Source organism: Lepidochelys kempii, chromosome 1 (genome assembly GCF_965140265.1).
Source record: "Lepidochelys kempii isolate rLepKem1 chromosome 1, rLepKem1.hap2, whole genome shotgun sequence".
NCBI classification, from domain to species: Eukaryota; Metazoa; Chordata; order Testudines; family Cheloniidae; genus Lepidochelys; species Lepidochelys kempii.
The window spans coordinates 10,322,186-10,342,433 of record NC_133256.1 but is presented as its reverse complement, the minus strand read 5'-3'; the positions used below and the strand labels follow the sequence as shown (position 1 = coordinate 10,342,433).

Here is a 20,248-nt window from a genome sequence, read left to right as displayed (position 1 = left end):
CGTGGAGCACTTGTTCTCTGGGCAGGTCCACTCACAGTCTACTTTAAAAAAGATCTGGGAGCTGGGAAGACAGATTACTTTTACAGTGCCTCATTCTGGACTTGATCCAACTCCCATCAATTTCAATGAGAGTTAGATTAGGTCAGGGATTCTCAAACTTTCTTGCACCACGACCCCCCTTCTCACAACAAAAATTACTACATGACTCCAGCAGGGGGAACTGAAGCCTGAGCCCACCCAAACCCTGCCGCCCCGGGTGGAGGGGCCAAAGCCTTAGCGCCCCTGCCCCAGGTGGGGTGGGGGTGGGGGGTGGGGAAGAGGTCAAAGCCGAAGGCCAAGGGCTTCAGCCCCAGGCAAGGGCCTGTAACATGAGCCCTGCCACCCGGAGCTGAAGCCCTCAGGCTTTGGTTTCAGCCCCGGGCCCTGGCAAGTCTAATGCCAGCCCTGGTGACCCCATTAAAACGGGATCATGACCCACTTTGGGGTCCCGATCCATAGTTTGAGAACCACTAGAAAGAGGGTCCTTTTTTAGGAGCATGGCCCATGACTGTCACCTCAGGGAGGTCCACAGTACTTTGTCACCAAGACTATTTATGTCACCTGAGCAGGACCTACGAGGATCTCCCCATCTTGCAAGCAGGGTTCCCCACCAAATGGCTATCCCAAGGGTTCCTTTGGCTTCCGACAGTGACTGGATGCTTAGCATGATTCCCCCCCGCCCCTTGTGGAATGAAGATGAAGCAAAAGCTGAAGAGAAGGGGATTTGGTGCAAAAAGTGGACAGTCCTAGTAAAGGAGACAGATGCAGGCAGAAGAGGGATGGTTCCTTATTCCTTCTTGAAAGAAGTGAAGTTCTGGGGAGAATGAGGTCATGAAGATCTCTCGCTGGAAAGGGAGATGTGGAGGAAGAGTGGAGCTTCCCTCTAGTGACTGGAGGTGAAGGCTCTGATGGATGTAAGGTGCAGTGGGGGGGGAGAAAGGCTCTGGAGCAAGGGCTCAGCCAATGGCTGCAGGGGACACCCCATCTCCATGCAAGAAGACTCAGCAGAGAGTGGAGGGAAGGTAGGAGAAGGGCCATAGGTCTCATAAGAAGCCCCTGCCACTGAAGCCCTTTGAAGCATACCACATCCCCCATATCTCCTACCTGGACTGGGCTGGGCCTTCTGGAGTGGACATGAGGCACCTGATACTTGGTGCGACTGGACTAAATAACACTGACTGAATCCACTGTGCTGCTGCCAGGCACCAGGAGCCTGCAGGCCAGAGAGGCAGAAAATGGCCGAGTACGTGGAGATTAGTGGTGGAGTAAAAGCACAGACAATGATATCAATCAAATTGCTGCTGCTGGGGAGATCAAATCCTGAGGCTGATGGTGCTACAAAGGCCTTAAGAGTCTCAGAAATGGTGCAAAGGAAGAAGTCTGCCAGACGCGCAACAGCAGCCCAGTAGTTAGGCTGGAACGGCAGACGGACATTTGCCTGAGCAAATCATGGGTTGGATTTTCAGAGGTGCTTAGTAGCCACAACTCTTACTGAAGTCCATCCATGCCATAGGCACTCAGCACCTCTGGAAATCAGGCCTCCTGTTCTCCCTCTGCTGGGCCTGTAGCACCAGTTCATTCACAAACAGAGCCCCATTGACTTCAGCAAGAGCAAGACTAGACCAACTGTTCCTAGAGAGGCGATGTTAATCAGTGACAGTGGACGAGGAAGGAGACAGAGACCAGGTCAACAATGATCATTTCTGCTCCATTTTAAAAATGATCTGCAAGGGGTGTGGGGCAGGGGCGGGGAGATTGAATAACTTTTTGCTAAAATGCAGAGGTTAAAAAGTAGTTTGGGGGAGAGATGGAGACAGTTGTTTTTCAAGCTTGTGAGAGAGCTATTTTTTAAACCACCAGTGAATCAGGTTTGAAAAGAAATCTGATTTACAAAAAAGGAAGTGGAGTACCCTTCGAATTCTCTGTTATCACATAATGCTAGCAAAAAAGTGTGTGCGCTGTCCATTTTTCTGTTCAATTACTTCCAACCTGGACTGGCAGTCAGCTCCTGCTGTAAATCGTAAGGGATTGATTAGCCGTATGGATTTAACATCAAACCTCTGCTGACACAATTTTTTTGACCGATAGATAGATGGTCTCCAAGTAACTGTCACTGTATAGCCTTCAACAGCATTTCTATGAAATGTACAAACTTCTCCCTCACTGGATGTAATATATTTCCAAAAACATCTGGTACCTTTGTTCTGTTGGCTGGGGCTGATCTCTGCCTGCTCTTTGATCGATCTTGAATGGTGTCATTGCAACTCTGACTCCTTTCCAGTTTGGAGGTTAGGTTCCTAAAAATCAGGAATGTGTAAAACATTAGACTGTGTATTAATTTAAAAACAGCACATTTCATGGCACCATCAAGATGGGCACATAGCACGTTCAGCTTATGTGCACCAGGTACCTGTGTCATGCAGGAGGCAGGGGTAGCCACCAAGACAGAATCTAGCTTGCACAGGATACCTCCCAACTACCAGAGCAGGGGGAACTTGGAGGGAGATTATGACTGATCTGTTTCCTGGGCCACTGCAATAACATATTGCTCTACACCCAGGGCTTATGGCAAAGCCACAATTTAGCCCTGAATAAATGCATGACATTACAGAAACCCTTGTCCTGTACTACCCAATCGCCCCCACTTGTTACACTTGATGCAACCAATGAGAGTAAAGTTATAGAAGCAGCTCCTTGGAGTTGGGGCCAGCTCTTGGCATTTGTGCCCTGTCCCTTTTGAGAACCGTATAAACAAACATTTCTATATATGAACCTACCATGTAGATCTTTATAAACTACAGAGACTGTAAATGTAATGAATTTTACAATACATCCTTCAAAGGACACATACCCTATGCATTATTCCTCAATTCTATGGCAACCGTGGGACAAATAGGTCCTATTCTCGATCAAAGGTTTAGAAAAACTAGCCTATGAGAAAAGGTTAAAAAAAACTGGTCACATTTCATCTTGAGAAAAACAGGCTGAGGGGTGACCCAATATGTCTACAAATACATTAAGGGCCATTATAAAGAGGATGGTGATTGTTCTCACGTTCACTGAAGATAGAACAAGAAGCAATGGGCTTAATCTGCTGCATGGCGGCTTTAGATATCAACTAGAGTTAATAGTTAAGCACTGGAATAGGCTTCCAAGAGAGGTTTGGAATCCCCGTCAGAGGTTTTTAGAACAGGTTGGACAAACTCCTGTCAGGGATGGTCTAGGTTTACTTGGTCCTGCCTCAGCACAGGGGACTGGACTTGATGACCTCTTGAGGTCCCTTCCAGCCCTACATTTCTATGGATTCTATGATTGTATTTGATCATTATTCAATACTACATTTTCTAAAACTGTAATAACTTATTTTGGGCTGTGGTGACTGTTTGAATTAGATTTAAGTACTTCAGGGATGTTTAGAACAAAAATATGAAAGGAGTAATATTTATGTTCGTAACAGACAGCCAGTGTGAACTAAAGTCTGTTTCTTACCCTGTCAGGAAGGCAAAAGAATAGGTGCTGCCTTTGGAGACAAAAGCCGACCGATGTGTGTGCTTGCTCTGGAATGGTTCTTCGTTCTCTGAATCCGAGAGGCGTTCAGGAAACTGAAGTTAATAAAGGAAGAATCAGCCGGCATACACAAAAAAGTCACTCAGGAAATAGATATTCCTCGGGAAAATGCTTCGAGTCTCCAAAAGTGGCGACATTTGAAGTATGTAAAGAACAGAATGCGAGTGCCAGCTGGTGAATGGTGTCATAGATCTATTAACTTGCCTTAAGCTAGAGCAATTTATGTCAGCCGAAGATCTGGCCCAACGTTTTTGCCACTTGGAAAAAAAATGAACTTATATGTGCAACTGTGGTTCAGTGATGAGCATTTCATTATCAAATGCTACAGGATTCAGAGCCCAAAGTAAGGCACTCAGCAAACAATACTAAGAGAGCAACAGTTTGATATCAGCGTAACCTTTATCAACTATAAACTATTCTATGGTACTTTCCACACAGTCTATGACTGATATGGGCAAGAGCCAAAGCTAAACAAGAAGTTACTCTTTTACCATGCTGCCATATATTCCCCTGATGACTCGTATTATACACATTTGTAGATGTGTATTTCTACAAGTCTGAACATGTGTGAGAAAGAGGATACATGCAATGGTATGGTTTGCTATACAGGTTTTATCACCACAGAGTTTGAAACGGCCACATTACTCATAAGTGGGGAAGCCAGAAGTGAGTTAAACAGATCACTCCAAATGGGAGCCAATAAAACCTTCTTGTGGCACCTTAGAGACTAACCAATTTATTTGAGCATAAGCTTTCGTGAGCTACAGTTCACTTCATCGGATGCATAAAAGTGGAAAATGCAGTGAGGATATTTTTATACACACAGACCATGAAAAAATGGGTGTTTAATCACTTCAAAAGGTTTTCTCTCCCCCCACCCCACTCTCCTGCTGGTAATAGCTTATGCATCTGATGAAGTGAGCTGTAGCTCACGAAAGCTTTTGCTCAAATAAATTGGTTTGTCTCTAAGGTGCCACAAGTACTCCCTTTCTTTTTGCGAATACAGACTAACACGGCTGCTACTCTGAAATAAAACCTTCATTCCACATCATCCTGTATTCTGAAAATGTCACATGTCTGACAGATAAATGATTTTAGGAATGTTTTTAAAATGTTACTGGGACTATCTCTTGTATTCCTTCCCCCTAGAGCCAGGTACCTTAGTCACTATAAAAAGAAAAGGAGTACTTGTGGCACCTTAGAGACTAACCAATTTATTTGAGCATGAGCTCAATGATGCATCTGATGAAGTGAGCTGTAGCTCACGAAAGCTCATGCTCAAATGAATTGGTTAGTCTAAGGTGCCACAAGTACTCCTTTTCTTTTTGCAAAGACAGACACACGGCTGTTACTCTGAAACTTAGTCACTATGGAATCCAAACGTACAATGCATAGAAGAGTATTCAAACCTCAAAAAGATGACCTAAGGTAGGTTTCCTATAGCTAAAAATACCAAAACTGTACAGTCTGGTATCTCAGGTCCTTCTAGAGCTAGAAAGAAATCAAACAAGTTCTATTGGGAAATTACAGCTTCATAAGAACGGCTATACTGGGTCAGACCAAAGGTCCATCTAGCCCAGTATCCTGTTTTCCGACAGTGGCCAATGCCAGGTGCTTCAGAGGGAATGAACAGAACAGATAATCACCAACTGATCCACCCCCTATCACCCATTCCCAGCTTCAGGCGAACAGGCTAGGGACTGGCTCTATCCCTTCCAATGACATACATCCCCTAGTTTCAGTTGTGCAGGAGTCAGAGACATCAGATCATTTTTTACGTCTAGAAAAGTGATTACTGATCCAGGACTGAATGCTGTTAGTCTTGGGTAGGTTTAATGCTATATCTGGGGTGGGAACAGTGTCGTATTTACTTACACATTCTTGATTCGTTTTAAGCATTAGTGGTTCATCTTTTTTTTGCTGTTCTTCCATTTTTCTTTTTCCCACTTCCATGTCTTCTAGAATTAGCTTGTGGATCAGATCCTCAGATGTTTTTTCCTCTTGTAATTTTTCTCCCCTCAACTAGCAATAAAATAACAAAGGAGATAACATAACATACTTGAAATTGCCTGTATTAACAGCCTATGCATTTATTGAATTAAACATGGAACTGGGAGCCACAAAATCCTGTATTCTAATCCTGGTTTCTTACAATGGTTCACCGTAGGAAAGTTCCTTATTCCGCCACATGCCTCAGTTTCCCCATCCATAAATGGGGGGAGAAGGGGAGCGGGAGGAGAGAAAGTGAAGAAAGGAGGGCAGAAACAGGAGCAAAAATTGTATGACCAAATGCTGAAGTTGGGGTTGAGGGTACATTCTTTTGATGCATGGTTTATTAATACTTCTCAGGAGAAGACTAAAGTGATTGGTCTGAGTAATACAGAACCTCGCTACAGGATTCATATTAAGTCTTTACTCAGTAATGGGAAGTGTGAATTAAAGAGAGTCTGCTCTATTTCTTTTACTATGGGACACACAATCTCAGAGGTTAAGGAGTCCTGTATACAGGATTTAAATAGAGGTAAATAAACCAGGATTTTAAAAAGTTATTTCTGGCAATCTGTCTGAAATCCTCCCCACATCTTCCCTCCTTTCCCTTGTCCCCCAGAATTTGTAGAAATCCACATGGAATTATCTATTTGTCTTCTAATCTATATGGTTCTATTTGGATTTTATTTTAACGTCCAGGTACAGTGAGACATACAAGAATGTTTAAAAATTTATCAGACAGTAATGAGGATCTTAGGGATAATGGTAGCATGACAAATGGGAATGAGGCTATGGAGGTAGATATTACCATAATTGAGGTAGAAGCGAAACTCGAACAGCTTAATGGGACTAAATCGGGGGGCCCAGATAATCTTCATCCAAGAATATTAAAGGAATTGGCACATGAAATTGCAAGCCCATTAGCAAGAATTTTTAATGAATCTGTGAACTCAGGGGTTGTACCGTATGACTGGAGAATTGCTAACATAGTTCCTATTTTTAAGAAAGGAAAAAAATGTGATCTGGGTAACTACAGGCCTGTTAGTTTGACATCTGTAGTATGCAAGGTCTTGGAAAAATTTTTGAAGAAGAAAGTAGTTAAGGACATTGAGGTCAATGGTAAATGGGACAAAATACAACATGGTTTTACAAAAGGTAGATCATGTCAAACCAACCTGATCTCCTTCTTTGAGAAAGGAGAAAGAAATAGATTTTTTAGACACAGGAAACGCAGTGGATCTAATTTACCGAGATTTCAGTAAGGGGTTTGATACGGTCCCACATGGGGAATTATTAGTTAAATTGGAAAAGATGGGGATCAATATGAAAACTGAAAGGTGGATAAGGAATTGGTTAAAGGGGAGACTACAGCAGGTCATACTGAAAGGTGAACTGTCAGGCTGGAGGGAGGTTACCAGTGGAGTTCCTCAGGGTTCGGTTTTGGAATCAATCTTATTTAATCTTTTTATTACTGACCTTGGCACAAAAAGTGGGAGTGTGCTAATAAAGTCTGAGGATGATACAAAGCTGGGAGGTATTGTAGAGAAGGACCGGGATATCCTACAGGAGGATCTGGATGACCTTGTAAACTGGAGTAATAGTAATAGGATGAAATTTAATAGTGAGAAGTGTAAGGTCATGCATTTAGGGATCAAGAACAAGAATTTTAGTTATAAACTGGGGACGCATCAATTAGAAGTAACGGAGGAGGAGAAAGACCTTGGAGTATTGGTTGACCACAGGATGACTATGAGCCACCAATGTGATATGGCCGTGAAAAAAAGCTAATGCGGTCTTGGGATGCATCAGGAGAGGTATTTCCAGTAGAGATAAGGAGGTGTTAGTACCATTATACAAGGCACTGGTGAGACCTCATCTGGAATACTGTGTGCAGTTCTGGTCTCCCATGTTTAAGAAGGATGAATTCAAACTGGAACAGGTACAAAGAAGGGCTACTAGGATGATCCAAGGAATGGAAAACCTGTCTTATGAAAGGAGACTCAAGGAGCTTGGCTTGTTTAGCCTAACCAAAAGAAGGCTGAGGGGAGATATGATTGCTCTCTATAAATATATCAGAGGGATAAATACTAGAGAGGGAGAGGAATTATTTAAGCTCAGTACCCATGTGGACACAAGAACATATGGATACTAACTGGCCATCAGGAAGTTTAGACTTGAAATTAGATGAAGGTTTCTAACCATCAGAGGAGTGAAGTTCTGGAACAGCCTTCCAAGGGAAGCAGTGGGGGCAAAAGACCTATCTGGCTTCAAGATTAAACTCAATAAGTTTATGGAGGAGAAGGTATGATGGGATAACATGATTTTGGCAATTAATTGACATTTAACTATTCATGGTAAATAGGCCCAATGGCCTGTGATGGAATGTTAGATGGGGTGGGATCCGAGTTACCACAGAGAATTCTTTCCTAGGTATCTGGCTGGTGAATCTTGCCCACATGCTCAGGGGTCAGCTGATCGCCATATTTGGGGTCGGGAAGGAATTTTCCTCCAGGGCAGATTGGAAGAGGCCCTGGGGGTTTTTCGCCTTCCTCTGCAGCATGGGGCATGGGTCACTTGCTGGAGGATTCTCTGCACCTTGAAGTCTTTAAACCATGATTTGAGCACTTCAGTAATTCAGACATAGGTGAGAGGTTTATTGCAGGAGTGGGTGGGTGAGATTCTGTGGCCTGCATTGTGCAGGAGGTCAGACCAGATGATCATAATGGTCCCTTCTGACCTTAATATCTATGAATCTATGAAGGTGCAAACATAACCTCCGTCAACAGAAAACACTCAGGGCTATCTTCCTTGGATATTAAGAACAGCAGAATTCTACAAAAACCTTACAAAAAGAAAAAAGCATCTCTTGTGGACAAAGAATTTTTGTGCTCTATTTTGGAGACCATATAGATCTTTCTCAAGCCAAAGGGTTAATGTTGGCATCCAATAACATGTTTGTACAAAGGCAACTGAGAGCTTTGTTTCCATTTGACTTAGAAGTATGCAAAGTTTGCCCTACAGTATAAAGTTTGGAAGCCAACAGCTCCAAATCTGGCTTGGAAGTTACTCTCCATGTACCCTTCCCCAGATATACCCATTTGGATGCAGTAGCTTCTGCAACAAGTAGGTTTCTTTAACCTGGAGGGGGAAAAACAGTGGAAAACAAAAACAAAAAACCCACCACCAGAGCAGAAACAACCTGTGTTCTAATCAATGGGAGACTGCCTAGGAATTTAGGCCCAAAATTTTTGTTTGAATGCAAACAGTTCAGGGAAGAATTTGCAACATGAACACTGCATTACTGTGCTAAGGCATGAGGAAAAGCAAAAGCAAAACAGACTCTCTTACTTGTAACACCCAACTTGTGAGAAGTAAAAAGAGTAGATTCCTAGAAGTTTCAGTTTTGACAATCTCAGATGTTATTAGTAATTATAAGTAACAGCTCTTATTTTAACCTGGCTACGTCCTTTTAATACCCCAGAGGCCCTGATCGCTATTCTCAGAGCTTCAGAGAATAATCCCTTGCAAGTAATCTAAAGGAAAAGGATTTGTTTGGTTTTTAAAGTGATCAGTTTTCTCATTTCCTGAGATCAGAAATTCTGTTCCTATATGCTCAACATATATTTCCAGAATCTGTGAAATTCACATTTGATATCTTCTCTTCCTTGAACTAGTCCAGGTTTATGTAATCTTTAAAGGTGTCCCCCGTCTTAGGTGAAACTTCTCTGTTGCTGAAAAGTGACATGTCAGCACATGCCACAGGTAGGAGTTTCCCTACTGATTACAGAGTTTCCAAGGAAAAAACTGTGTGAAGAGAACTGGATGCAACTATGGATTTACTCAGTATTACAAGGCCTTCTCACCTCAGCAAAATACAAGTACCCAAAGCAAGTTGCTCAAAACAAGAAAACCATCTTTTTTTTTTGCTTAGTAAGATGGAAAAACAAATATCCAACTCTACAGTGTGCTAGTTTATTCTGAAACAAAGTCATCCATACTGACAAGAAGAGTATTTTAGAGTATTTTACTGGAGTATCTAAATCTAATCAACACTCTTCAGTAAAATAAATGGAAGGAAGGAGGGAGGGAACAAAGACAGGCAGACAGAAAGACTGCATTGTATTCGACTGCAAAGGGTTAAACTAGAGTCAATGTTTAGAATTTCTAAGGTGCCTTACATCTTAAAGAAAAATGTAAACACTTTAAACAATCATTACTCACACTTATAAGGTAAGCAAGTATCACCCCCATTTTACAGGTGGGGAAACTGAGACAAAGGTTAAGTGACTTGCTTTAGATCACAGAGGAAATCTAAGGGTATGTCTACACTGGCAGAGTTACACCACTGGCAGTTCTATCGCCGCTCAGAGCGCTGACTGAAAACCACTGTTGTGTGTTCACACTGTGAGCTGCCTGCGCAATAGCGCGTTCACACTTGCAGCGGTATTTGGAGAGGTGCACACTGGGCCGCTATCCCACAGAGCTTCTCTTCCTCTTCTGCCACTAAGAATTGTGGGAAGGTGGAGGAGGTGGCGGGGCATCCTGGGTCCTGTCCCAATGTCCCGTGATGCATTGCTTCATATCCCAGCAATCCCTGTGCTTCCGTCTGCATTTGGCACCATCTTTCAACGGCCTGTGTACTGTGTGCTCTGCCTCTTCGGCCTGCAGGGATGCATCCCATGCTGTTGACCAATATGCTGCTCGCTCTCACTAACACGTCACGAGTGGCAGTGGAGTTACTCCTTAAACTACAAAGGCAAGAGGAGTTCGACACTGATCTCACCACTCAAGGTAGCTACAACATGAGATTGCTTGTGGCGTTCACGGAGGTGATGACCACAGTGGAATGCCGCTTTTGTGCTCGGGAAACAAGCACTGAGTGGTGGGATCACAATGTCATGCATGTTTGGGGACTGTGTGCTCTCGTCCCAGCCCTGCAGCATAAGGACACGAGAATGAGAGCTGCCTTGTCACTGGAGAAGCGCGTGGCGATTGCACTGTGGAAGCTGACTACTCCAAACTGCTACTGATCGGTTGCTAACCACTTCGGAGTGGGAAAGTAGACCGTTGGAATCGTGTTGATGGAAGTGTGCAAGGGCCATTAATCGCATCTTGCTCTGAAAGACCATGACTCTGGGCAACATGCACGACATTGTGGATGGCTTTGCACAAATGGGCTTCCCTAGCTGTGGAGGAGTGACAGATGGCACACATATTCCAATTCTGGCACCAGACCACCTAGTCACTGAGTACATTAACCGGAAGGGGTACTTCTCAATGGCTCTCCAGACACTTGTGGATCACCGTGGGCATTTCCCAGACATTAACGCAGGCTGGTCCGGAAAGGTGCATGACGCACACATCTTTCGGAACACTGGCCTGTTGAGGAAGCTGCAAGCAGGGACTTTCTTCTTGGTCCCGAAGATCACCATGGGGAAGCCGAAATGCCTACTGTGATCCTAGGAGACCCTGCCTACCCCTTAATACTGTGGCTTACAAAGCCATGCACGGAGCACCTTAACAGCAGAAAGGAGAGGTTCAACAACAGGCTGAGCAAATGCAGAATGACTGTTGAGTGTCATTTTGGCCATTTAAAAACCTGCTGGTGCTGCCTTTATGGGGGCTGGACCTGGCCGATGACAATATTCCGATGCTTATAGCCATGTGCTGAACGCTCCATAATATTTGTGAAGGGAAGGGTGAAAGCTTCACTCAGGGCTGGACCGCAGAGGCTCAGCACCTGGAGGCTGAATTTGAAGAGCCGGAGACCAGGGCTATTAGAGGGGCGCAGTGCGGAGCCGTAAGGATCAGGGATGCTTTGAGGCAGCAATTTGAAGCGGAAAGCCACTAATATTTGTTGCTATGCTCAGGAGTGCAATGCTTGTAATGCTAGGAGGTGAAGATGACATAATGGCATATCATAGAATACCACGGTTGGAAGGGACCTCAGGAGGTCATTTAGTCCAACCCGCTGCTCAAAGCAGGACGAATCCCCAATTTTTGCCCCGGATCCCAAATGGCCCCCTCAAGGATTGAACTCACAATCCTGGGTTTAGCAGGCCAACGCTCAAACCACTGAGCTATCCCATCCCCTTAAGCCTACAGCACCCAGTATTCTCAGGAGGTCTCCCATCCAACTAACCAGGCCCAACCCTGCTTAGCTTCTGAGATCACACGAGATTGGGCGTGTTCAGGGTGGTATGGCCATAGACAAAGCCCAGAGAGAGTATCAGGGTTGGAAGGGACCTCAGGAGGTCATCTAGTCCAACCCCCTGCTCAAAGTACGACCAATCCCCAATTTTTTTTTGCCCCGATCCCTAAATGGCCTCTTTAAGAATTGAGCTCATCGTCTGCACCAATCACAATGAAGGTATAAGAAACTGCCTGTTGCTTTGCAGGACTCTGTTTGATTTCAAGGAATGGAATAAAGATGGCTTTCAAACCAACATTTTGGAGGACAGACACAAAGGAAAAAAAACAAAACAAAAAAACTCCACATCAGCACTATGGGGGATGGGGGAAAGGGAGGGTCCCAGAAGGAGGCGGGGTCCCGGGACAGTTAAAGATTTGTGTATGTCCAGGTATCATATCCAACCTTGTCCTTTGGAGTACAGTGCAGTGGGCACTGTACTTCAGCAGGGCTAAACTGCAGAGGGATGGGTGTTGAGTGGAGTGGGTACTGGGAGACCGCAGGGCTGGACTGTGACGGGGCAGGAGTGGAATGCCGCAGGTACAGACGGGAGCCAGGAGATTGAGAAGAGTGTGTTGGTGGTGTCTGGGAGGCACCTGGGAAAGAGTTTTGAGATAGCGGCTGCAGGGGAGGGCAGGCATGGAGCTGCTCGGTTTGCAGCGTTAGTAGTGCCCGGACCACGTCCGCTTGGTGCTTCATAACGTTTAAGAGCTGCTCCGTGGCATCATCCTGGTGCACCACGTTCTCCTTTCGGTTCCTCTTCTCACTGGCCTGCCACTCCTTCAATTCTTGTTTTTCGGCCGCAGAGCGCATCATGACATCACGCAGAAAGTCCTCTTTAGTTCTTCGTGGCTGCTTTCTAATTCTGCGCAGCCGTTCAGCTGGCAACAACAAAGAGGGAGGCTGGGCTCCCAAGGTCATATATGAGAAGCCAAAATGGAACATTTTACAGAAGCAGCATTGTTTGCAATACACAGACCACTGATTCAGTGATTAAAAACACAGCCACTATTCACATATCTGTCACTAACTGGCTCATCCTAGGCAAGCGCACATGAGCCACAAGCCCCCCAAAATGGTGAGTAACCTCAGGGGAAGGGGAAATCAATGTTTCAGAACCGTACTGTACACGTGGTTCTTGGGGAGAGCCAGTGCTGTAGAGAGGGCCTCATAATCATTCCTGTCCCCACATTTTCCACAGGCTGTGTTCATTAGGGAAGATATCTTGCTGCTGAGGGTGAGCAGGGAATCAAGGGAGGGTCTTCTCTAAGACTTCTGCTCTGGCCCTTATGCAGCTTGCCTGTGTGCGGCAATAGTCCCCCCAGTGATGGCAGAGTGGCATGGGAAAGTTACCCTTAATGGGGCAAGAAACAAAGCAGGTCTGCCAAAGAACCTGCGGCAGCGGATTGCCCAGTATCTCCATGAGAGTTTCCGGGAGATCTCTGAGGCAGACTCCCGTGAAATGAGGGAGTCAATCAACACCCTCTTCCACCGCTCAGACTAGGCATGTGGTGTATGCACATCATACAGATACAAGCCTGCTTTCTGCAACCCTCCTGTCCCCAACAACTCGCTTCAGCGATTCCCAAAATCAAAGCCACTTACCAGGGGCCTCCTCTCCTGTTTGTGCTTTGCCAAGATCCGACAGCTGTGACTGACTAGTCTCCTCTGGGGTAGAGGAGAGCTCCTGACATCTCTGACCTCCGAGTCATCCTCTGCCTCTGGGTCTCCCTCCGCATCCTTGTCCAAGTTTTCCTCCTCCTGGCTCGGTCCACTGTCGACTGGCACGCGTACCACAGAAGAACCCACAGTGGTCTTCTCAGCGGAGGTGGGATTGCCATCGAGCATCGCGTCCAGCTCTTTGTAGAACTGGCAGCTTGTAGGCACAGCACTGGAGCAGTGGTTTCCCTCCTGCCCCTTGTGGTAGGCATTCTACAGCTCCTTCCCTTTGACCCTGCAGTGCACTGTGTCCCAGTCATGGCCCCTTTCAGTCATGCATCGTTAAATCTGTCCGTAGGTATAATTCCTATGGCTGGAGCGCAGCTGGGACTGGACAGTCTCATCTCCCCAAATGCTGATAAGGTCCAGCAGCTCGGCATTGCTCCAAGCGGGGGATCGCCTGGTGCATAGAGCAGGCGCGGCCACTTGGAAAGATGCCCTGAGACCACTGCACTCGTCACTGAGCAAACAGGAAGGGGACTTTCAAAACTCAAGGAATTTAAGGGGTGGGGCTCACGGTTGGTCACCTGAGGGCAGGGCAGTAGAGTTCAAACTGATGTCCAGAGAGGGCAGAACAGGCATTGTGGGACACCTCCTGGAGGCCAACTGCAGCGCTGTAATCGACCAGGGTGTTTACAGTAGAACCACGGTGCCGTAGGCCCAGCGCAGAAAGCTCTCCACCTCTCGTCGGGCTGGGTTTTTTACAATGCTGCAACTGTGCAGTTTCTGCGCACTAGGTGGCTTGGCCATGTGTGCACCACAGGAGTTACAGCGCAGAAAGCTGCTTTACTACGCAGAAGCTTGCCAGTGTAGACAAGGCCAATGTTAGATATGGGATCTGAACTCAAGAGTCCGGGCTCCCACTTATATTTTTAAATAATTTTGGCCATCGAAAAAGGAACTAGGGACCACGAATAAGGAGCTGTACTACAAATAAGGAACTGAAAATAAGGAACCACCCTCAGTTTCATGCTATGTTCCCCTAGTGTTTAGGACTCTATCCAAATAATGATACAAAGCGATATTATGAAACTCTCATTACAAGAGTTAAGTGGGACAGTATTTAGCCCTCAAAATTTTACTTAGCGTAAAAATTTTGGGTTTTTTTTTAAGTTGTGTATTAGTTACATAAGGTTTGGTGATAAGTGATAGAGAATTTTCTCAACTGACAACATGTCAGAAGGATTAAGTTGTTCTTTGCTCACAGGATGAGATTTGGGGAATATCCCCAATCCCCTCCTTTTTCAGATGAGGTTCAGAAAGGGTATGTACACATTGTGAAGGGAAGGAAACAGGGTTCCAGTCTGGCAATGGGGAACAAAGATTGAAAAGAGGAAGATAGACAAAAAATTCCATCCTCAAAATACACAAGTGGAATAGTCAAAATGCCAGAAGCACATTAAAATACTTTTCCTTTTTGCTGGAATGGAAATGAGAAGGATTGCTATCAATTTTTTTCAGGTCAAGAAATAGTTACAAAAAGATCTCAGAATGATCTATAGCTGCTACAACATTACTGTGATTAAAAGTGGGCTTATTACACTGAACTTCAAATTATATATATATATATAAATCAAAACTCCGACACCCAAACAGACTCAGCAGCACTTAGATTAGGACTGCTGTATACTCAATACTTGTTGACTGACCAGAGCTATGCAAAGGACTACAAATCAACTACAAGTTCACTAACCAGAAGATGTATCCTGCACAGTGCTCATATAAAAGGTTTGTGGAACATTGGGAGGAGGATGGGTGAGTCCCCCCTGAAGTTCCAGGCATCTAGTGGTTTGGAGGAGCAAAATCAGATGTCAGAATTAACACCCCATTGAAATGCACTAAGGCACTTCAAACCCCTGTAGTTACCAGAGGCCACTGTAGCTGAGGGTGGAATAGCAGCCATCACACAAAGTTGCCAGCAGCTGATAGAAGAAAGATATTCCCTCAAGCCCAGCAGAAATCCCAGGTACACATCCTAATTGGTTGGGCTGTGTGCTGAGACCAGGACTTGAGCTATTTGCAGTTCACACAATTCAGAAAGAAAAACTGCAACTAGTCACATCTCCTTGGAGACAGACAGACAGACATACAAAAATTAAATTCTGCAGAAATGATGAATAAGCCCTGTATCTCACCAGGGAAGGTCTCCTCCTCACCATTAGGAAGTAAATTTATAAAATCCTGGCATGGCTGATACATTTGGTAGAGGTCTAAAGTTACACTCATTTTTTTTAAGCCAAGAGGCTCAGTTATAAAAATATTCCTCTTTAAATTAATTTTTTTTAAAGTTGTAATTTCCTAACTATAGTGGTGTCCATTTAAGTTAACTGATAAATTAGATATTTACATGAATAAAATCTCTATGCACCTAATCTTTTACCACATTCCCGACAGTGGTAAAAAATGTCCGAAGCCATTGTGCTTGGTTTACACTAGAGGTTTGTCTAAGATAGAGAAATCAATTAATTGTAGCATCCCTCAGTTGACTGATTCACACCTTCCATCCACTTGCAAATGTGTTTTAAATCAATTGAAAAGACCACAATCAATAACTCCTAGGGACAAAGCCTCCATCAACTGAAGCTCTATTGACTGTATGTCAGTGCTGCAACTCACTGCTAAAATCAGTGCAATCAACTCTTCCAGATGTCACTCTTAACCTTAAATCTGCCCCTTTGTTATATGCATTATGCTGGTCTTCAGAGGCTGCTGAATTCTTCAAATGAAGACTGCAAAGATTATTTCATTAGAAAAAATTATTTCCTTCCCTATGCAGATATGCATATATACTATCCTTATCAAAAAGAGCTCAACCACTTTTGGTCAAGCTTCACAAAAAACAAAAACAAAAAAATACAAAACACCCCAAAATCCCACCTTCGCACAGCCCCAATCCAGCAAATGGATCTGCTGTCAGAGGCCCTTGCTCTTGTGTGGAGCCCTGTTGAAATAAACAGGGTTCTGCATGCGTCCACACAAGCAGATCTGATTACATGATCAGCGCTTATGCCTGGAAAAAAATGAACCTTTCAGAAAGTTATGAATAACTCAGAACTGGGGGGCGGGGTGTTAGAATGGAAACTATTATCGTAGCTTAACTACAGCAGTCACTGCCCCATTATGACATTTCTAGAATGATGACTAGCCACACGAGATAGTTAAGGGTTAGAGTTCAATCATTTCAGTGGTGTGTGTGTAAAAAATGCTTCTTTTTTAAAAAAGGGGAAAACACCCAAACAGTTTAAGTCCAAAAGGGCTGAATGGATTCTCCTCAAATATTTCCGAGTTCATCTTTTGGCTAATACCAAGCATTGAAAGCTTCAGTTTGACAGATTAAGATTCTGAAAGAGTTATAGTAAGGAAAGGGGAGATTTTACTGCAACTGGCTTTGCAAACCTACTACATTCACTATTGCTCATTCTTCTATAAACCCTGTATAACAAAGATGGTGGAACTGCACCAAGCAGGTACATTTTCACCTTTTGGAAGGCAACCGAAGGCTGATCTACACTACAAAGTTAGATCGACAAAATGTAAGTGCCTTGTTATTGTTATATAATAAAACCACCTCCCTTATGGAGCCATGATTGAGCTACTGGGGCCAATCAGTGCAAGGGCAACCCTAACAGTTCTCCAGCAGCTACCCAACAATGTCGCATTCCTTGTGACAGTGACTGTTCTGGTCACAGTTGTACACTCCACTGCCCAGGGGTCACAGAGACCTGAAGCCATCCCTGCTTTACATCCCCCTGAGTATTTTTGAAATGCTTTTTCCTGATTGCCCACCTTGGCAGGCACACCTAGCAACTCTCCCTAGCAATTGTCCAACCAACCATGCCAGCTCCATGTACTAGATGTCCTCTGGCTAAGCGCAGATAGGAGGTATGGGATCTCCTGGGCCATTGGGGAGAAGAGGTTATGCAAGCAGAGCTGTGGACCAGCCACAGCAACATGGATATTTAAGAGCAGATTGCACAGGGAAGGCAGGCAAAGGGGTACGACAGGATCAGCAGAAATGCAGCATGAAAGTGATGGAACTGCGCCAAGTAAACCAGAAGGCCAGGGAGGCCAACAACTGATCTGGTCATGAGCTGCAGACCTGCTGCTTTTACGACAAGCTGCATGCCATACATGGTAGAGACTCCACGAGTACCTTGCAGGCCACCATGGATAACTCAGGAAAGCCAGAGACCTCTGCTGTGAACAGCCAAGAGGAGAGGAGAGATGCGATGGGGTGGTCCGGCTATGCTGCGAGCCAGGACCTGTTTGAGTATAGCCAGTTCCACCAGCTGAGCGCAAGGAAGGGGAAGGAACCTCAGGTAAGTGTGTGCATCCACTTTCCCTTACAATGTTTAAATTTAAAAATGGCACCCAGCCCCAAATTAACAAGACACAGGTATCAACTTTTCACGGTTTTACTCGTATGAGAAGAGGTAGAGGTACAACAAACAGATGTAGAACTGGCACCTGCTATTCATTCCCCTGTTGGTTTAGGCAAGTGAGAAGGGGGGGGGGGGGCAGGGCAGAGCAGTTTACATACACAGGAGTGTCTCTTGTATCTCCTGAGACATATCCCTGAGAAACTTTCATGGAGATATTGTGCAATCCTCTCCCAAAGGTCTCTAGAGATGGCTGCCTTATTTCTTCCTCTGAGGTAGGGTACTTTCCCACCCCACCCCACGATGTGTTCAGCTAGCATCATTGCAGTAAACAAGCTAGCAGCATACAGGCCTCAAGTCTTCAGGGTGCCAGCTGTGCTCTCCGTGCCTTTGTCACCCTCAGAAGTGAGGTATCAGCTAACCACACCACTACCTGTGGAAAATAGTGCCAATGTTGACTGCCATCACCCTATTCTTCTCTTCCGCACCCTCGTCCCCGGTGGGCCATATTCACCATGGCTGGGGCTGGCGACCAGTGCTGTCTTAAGGCATTCCAAAGATGAAGGATCAATAAGCAGTCTTCTTAAAAGTGTTTATGGGAATAAGAAAAGTGAGTTCTGACACTTATCTTTCCCTTTCCACGATGATTGTAAATCCAATGGTACATGTGTCTGTTTTGGCTGTAGCTGCTGCTCTGGCAGCCTTGAGATGCCCCCTTCACACTTGCAGAATGCCTGACTCTGATGAGGAGGAAAAGAAGAGGATTAGAGCAGCCATGTTCAGTGAGATCCTGCAAGCCAGTAGTGCACTGGCCTGCAAGAAAAGGGCCTGGAGGGATACCATAGCAGACAGCATGGAGAAGGAAAGGGCAGACAGGAGAAAGGTCCAGGAATCTCAGCAGGAAAAGAATAGGGAGATGCACCCGCACATAATGGGTCTTCCCAGGCAGCAAACACAAATGATGCACACCTTGGTGAACCTACAGGTCAAACAAAAAAACAAACAAAAAAAATCCCAGAACTTCCCACCCTTTGCTGTCCTTGGAGAACTCCATATTAGCAGATCCCTATACCCCCCAACATTCCACCTGGCATCATGGGCCAGGATCCTTATCCCTCTCACGCCACACCGGGGAACAAGAAGGAAAACTACAGCTTCACATACACACCAGCACACAGGTTCTCACAGGTCAGTGTATGTAGCCATGATGGACTACATTTGTGCACTGAAATGGACTGAAATGTTTGTTCGCTGCCTTTCCAATTTCAAATTTCTATTCTCTGAATTTATGTTAAAAGTTTACCCGTTTCTTGCATTTTTGCCACTCAATGACGTTCTATTTGAGGAGAATACAGTTATCTTTATTAGTTCACAACGCATGCTGCAGAATGCAAAGCAGTACTCAAAACATGCAGTACTTGTAAACAAACAGGAAGGACCACATAAATCAGAGATTCAGGAAAACATACAGTCATTTATAAAATGTACAGCAAGCACTATACAGTTCTTAGCAGCACCCAGAGCACCAGGCCAGAGAAGACTGCAGCACAGAACGTTACTGCTGCTGACTGTTCATGTGCTCTTTCAAAGCCCCCCCCCTCCACGGCATAGCTCCACACTGAATCCTTTTAATGGCCCTTGTGTCTGGCTGCTCAAAGTCAGCAGGCAGCCGCTCCAGCTCCACCTCCACGGCAGCCTTTTCCCACTTTGCCTCACAGATATTATGCAGGACACAACAGGCAGCTATAACCATTTGGATCTCAGTGAGAAAAATATCCCATCTAGTGAGTAAACACTGCCAATGTCCCTTCAATCTACCAAAAGCATATTCAACTGTCATTCCGCACCTATTGAGCGGGTAGCTGAATAGTTCCTCGATACGGTTGAGATGGACAGCATACAGCTTCCTGAGCCAGGAGAGCAAGGGCTACTCTGGGTACCCCAGAATCACTCCTGGATTTCAGTATCACAAATGGTAATCTGATGGCTGGGAATTTATGTCCCTACTTGTAGCTTTCTGAACAGTCCTGTGTCCTTAAAGATGCAAGAGTCTTGCACCTTCCTGGAGCAGCCCACATGGATATTGGTGAAGCATCACTGGTAATCCACCAATGCTGGCAGAACCACAGAAGAGTAGCCTTTTTGAATGACATACTCTGTCCAAGGTGCTACAAAAGGGATGTGCGTACATCTATCGCCCCACTGCTGTAAATCCATCCACTATGGCCTACACATTGCTGAGAGTTAGAGCCTTACATAGCAGGAGACAATTAATGGCCCTACCCATTTTTATGACAATGGCCCCAACTGTTGATTTTCCTACTCCAAAATTATTTCCTACTGACTAGTAGAAAACAAGTATTTC

At 45.0% G+C, this 20,248-nt stretch overlaps 1 protein-coding gene and 1 pseudogene across 3 annotated transcripts in view; both read right to left on the bottom strand.

Moving 5' to 3' along the window:
• RNF169 (ring finger protein 169) overlaps nucleotides 1–20,248 on the bottom strand; it is a 49,847-nt gene that overhangs the window by 8,149 nt on the left and 21,450 nt on the right. For 2 of the 3 annotated variants that reach the window (XM_073334195.1, XM_073334204.1), the window contains 3 exons: nucleotides 5,482–5,628; nucleotides 3,529–3,641; nucleotides 2,237–2,336 (listed from right to left, as the gene is read on the bottom strand). In XM_073334195.1, the coding sequence (XP_073190296.1) occupies nucleotides 2,237–2,336; nucleotides 3,529–3,641; nucleotides 5,482–5,628 (360 nt within the window). Of the gene's footprint in view, nucleotides 1–2,236; nucleotides 2,337–3,528; nucleotides 3,642–5,481; nucleotides 5,629–13,390; nucleotides 13,972–20,248 lie in introns of those variants that run through there. The other variant, XM_073334214.1, reaches the window with a different exon arrangement.
• On the bottom strand, nucleotides 11,692–11,807 carry LOC140905637 (5S ribosomal RNA; annotated as a pseudogene).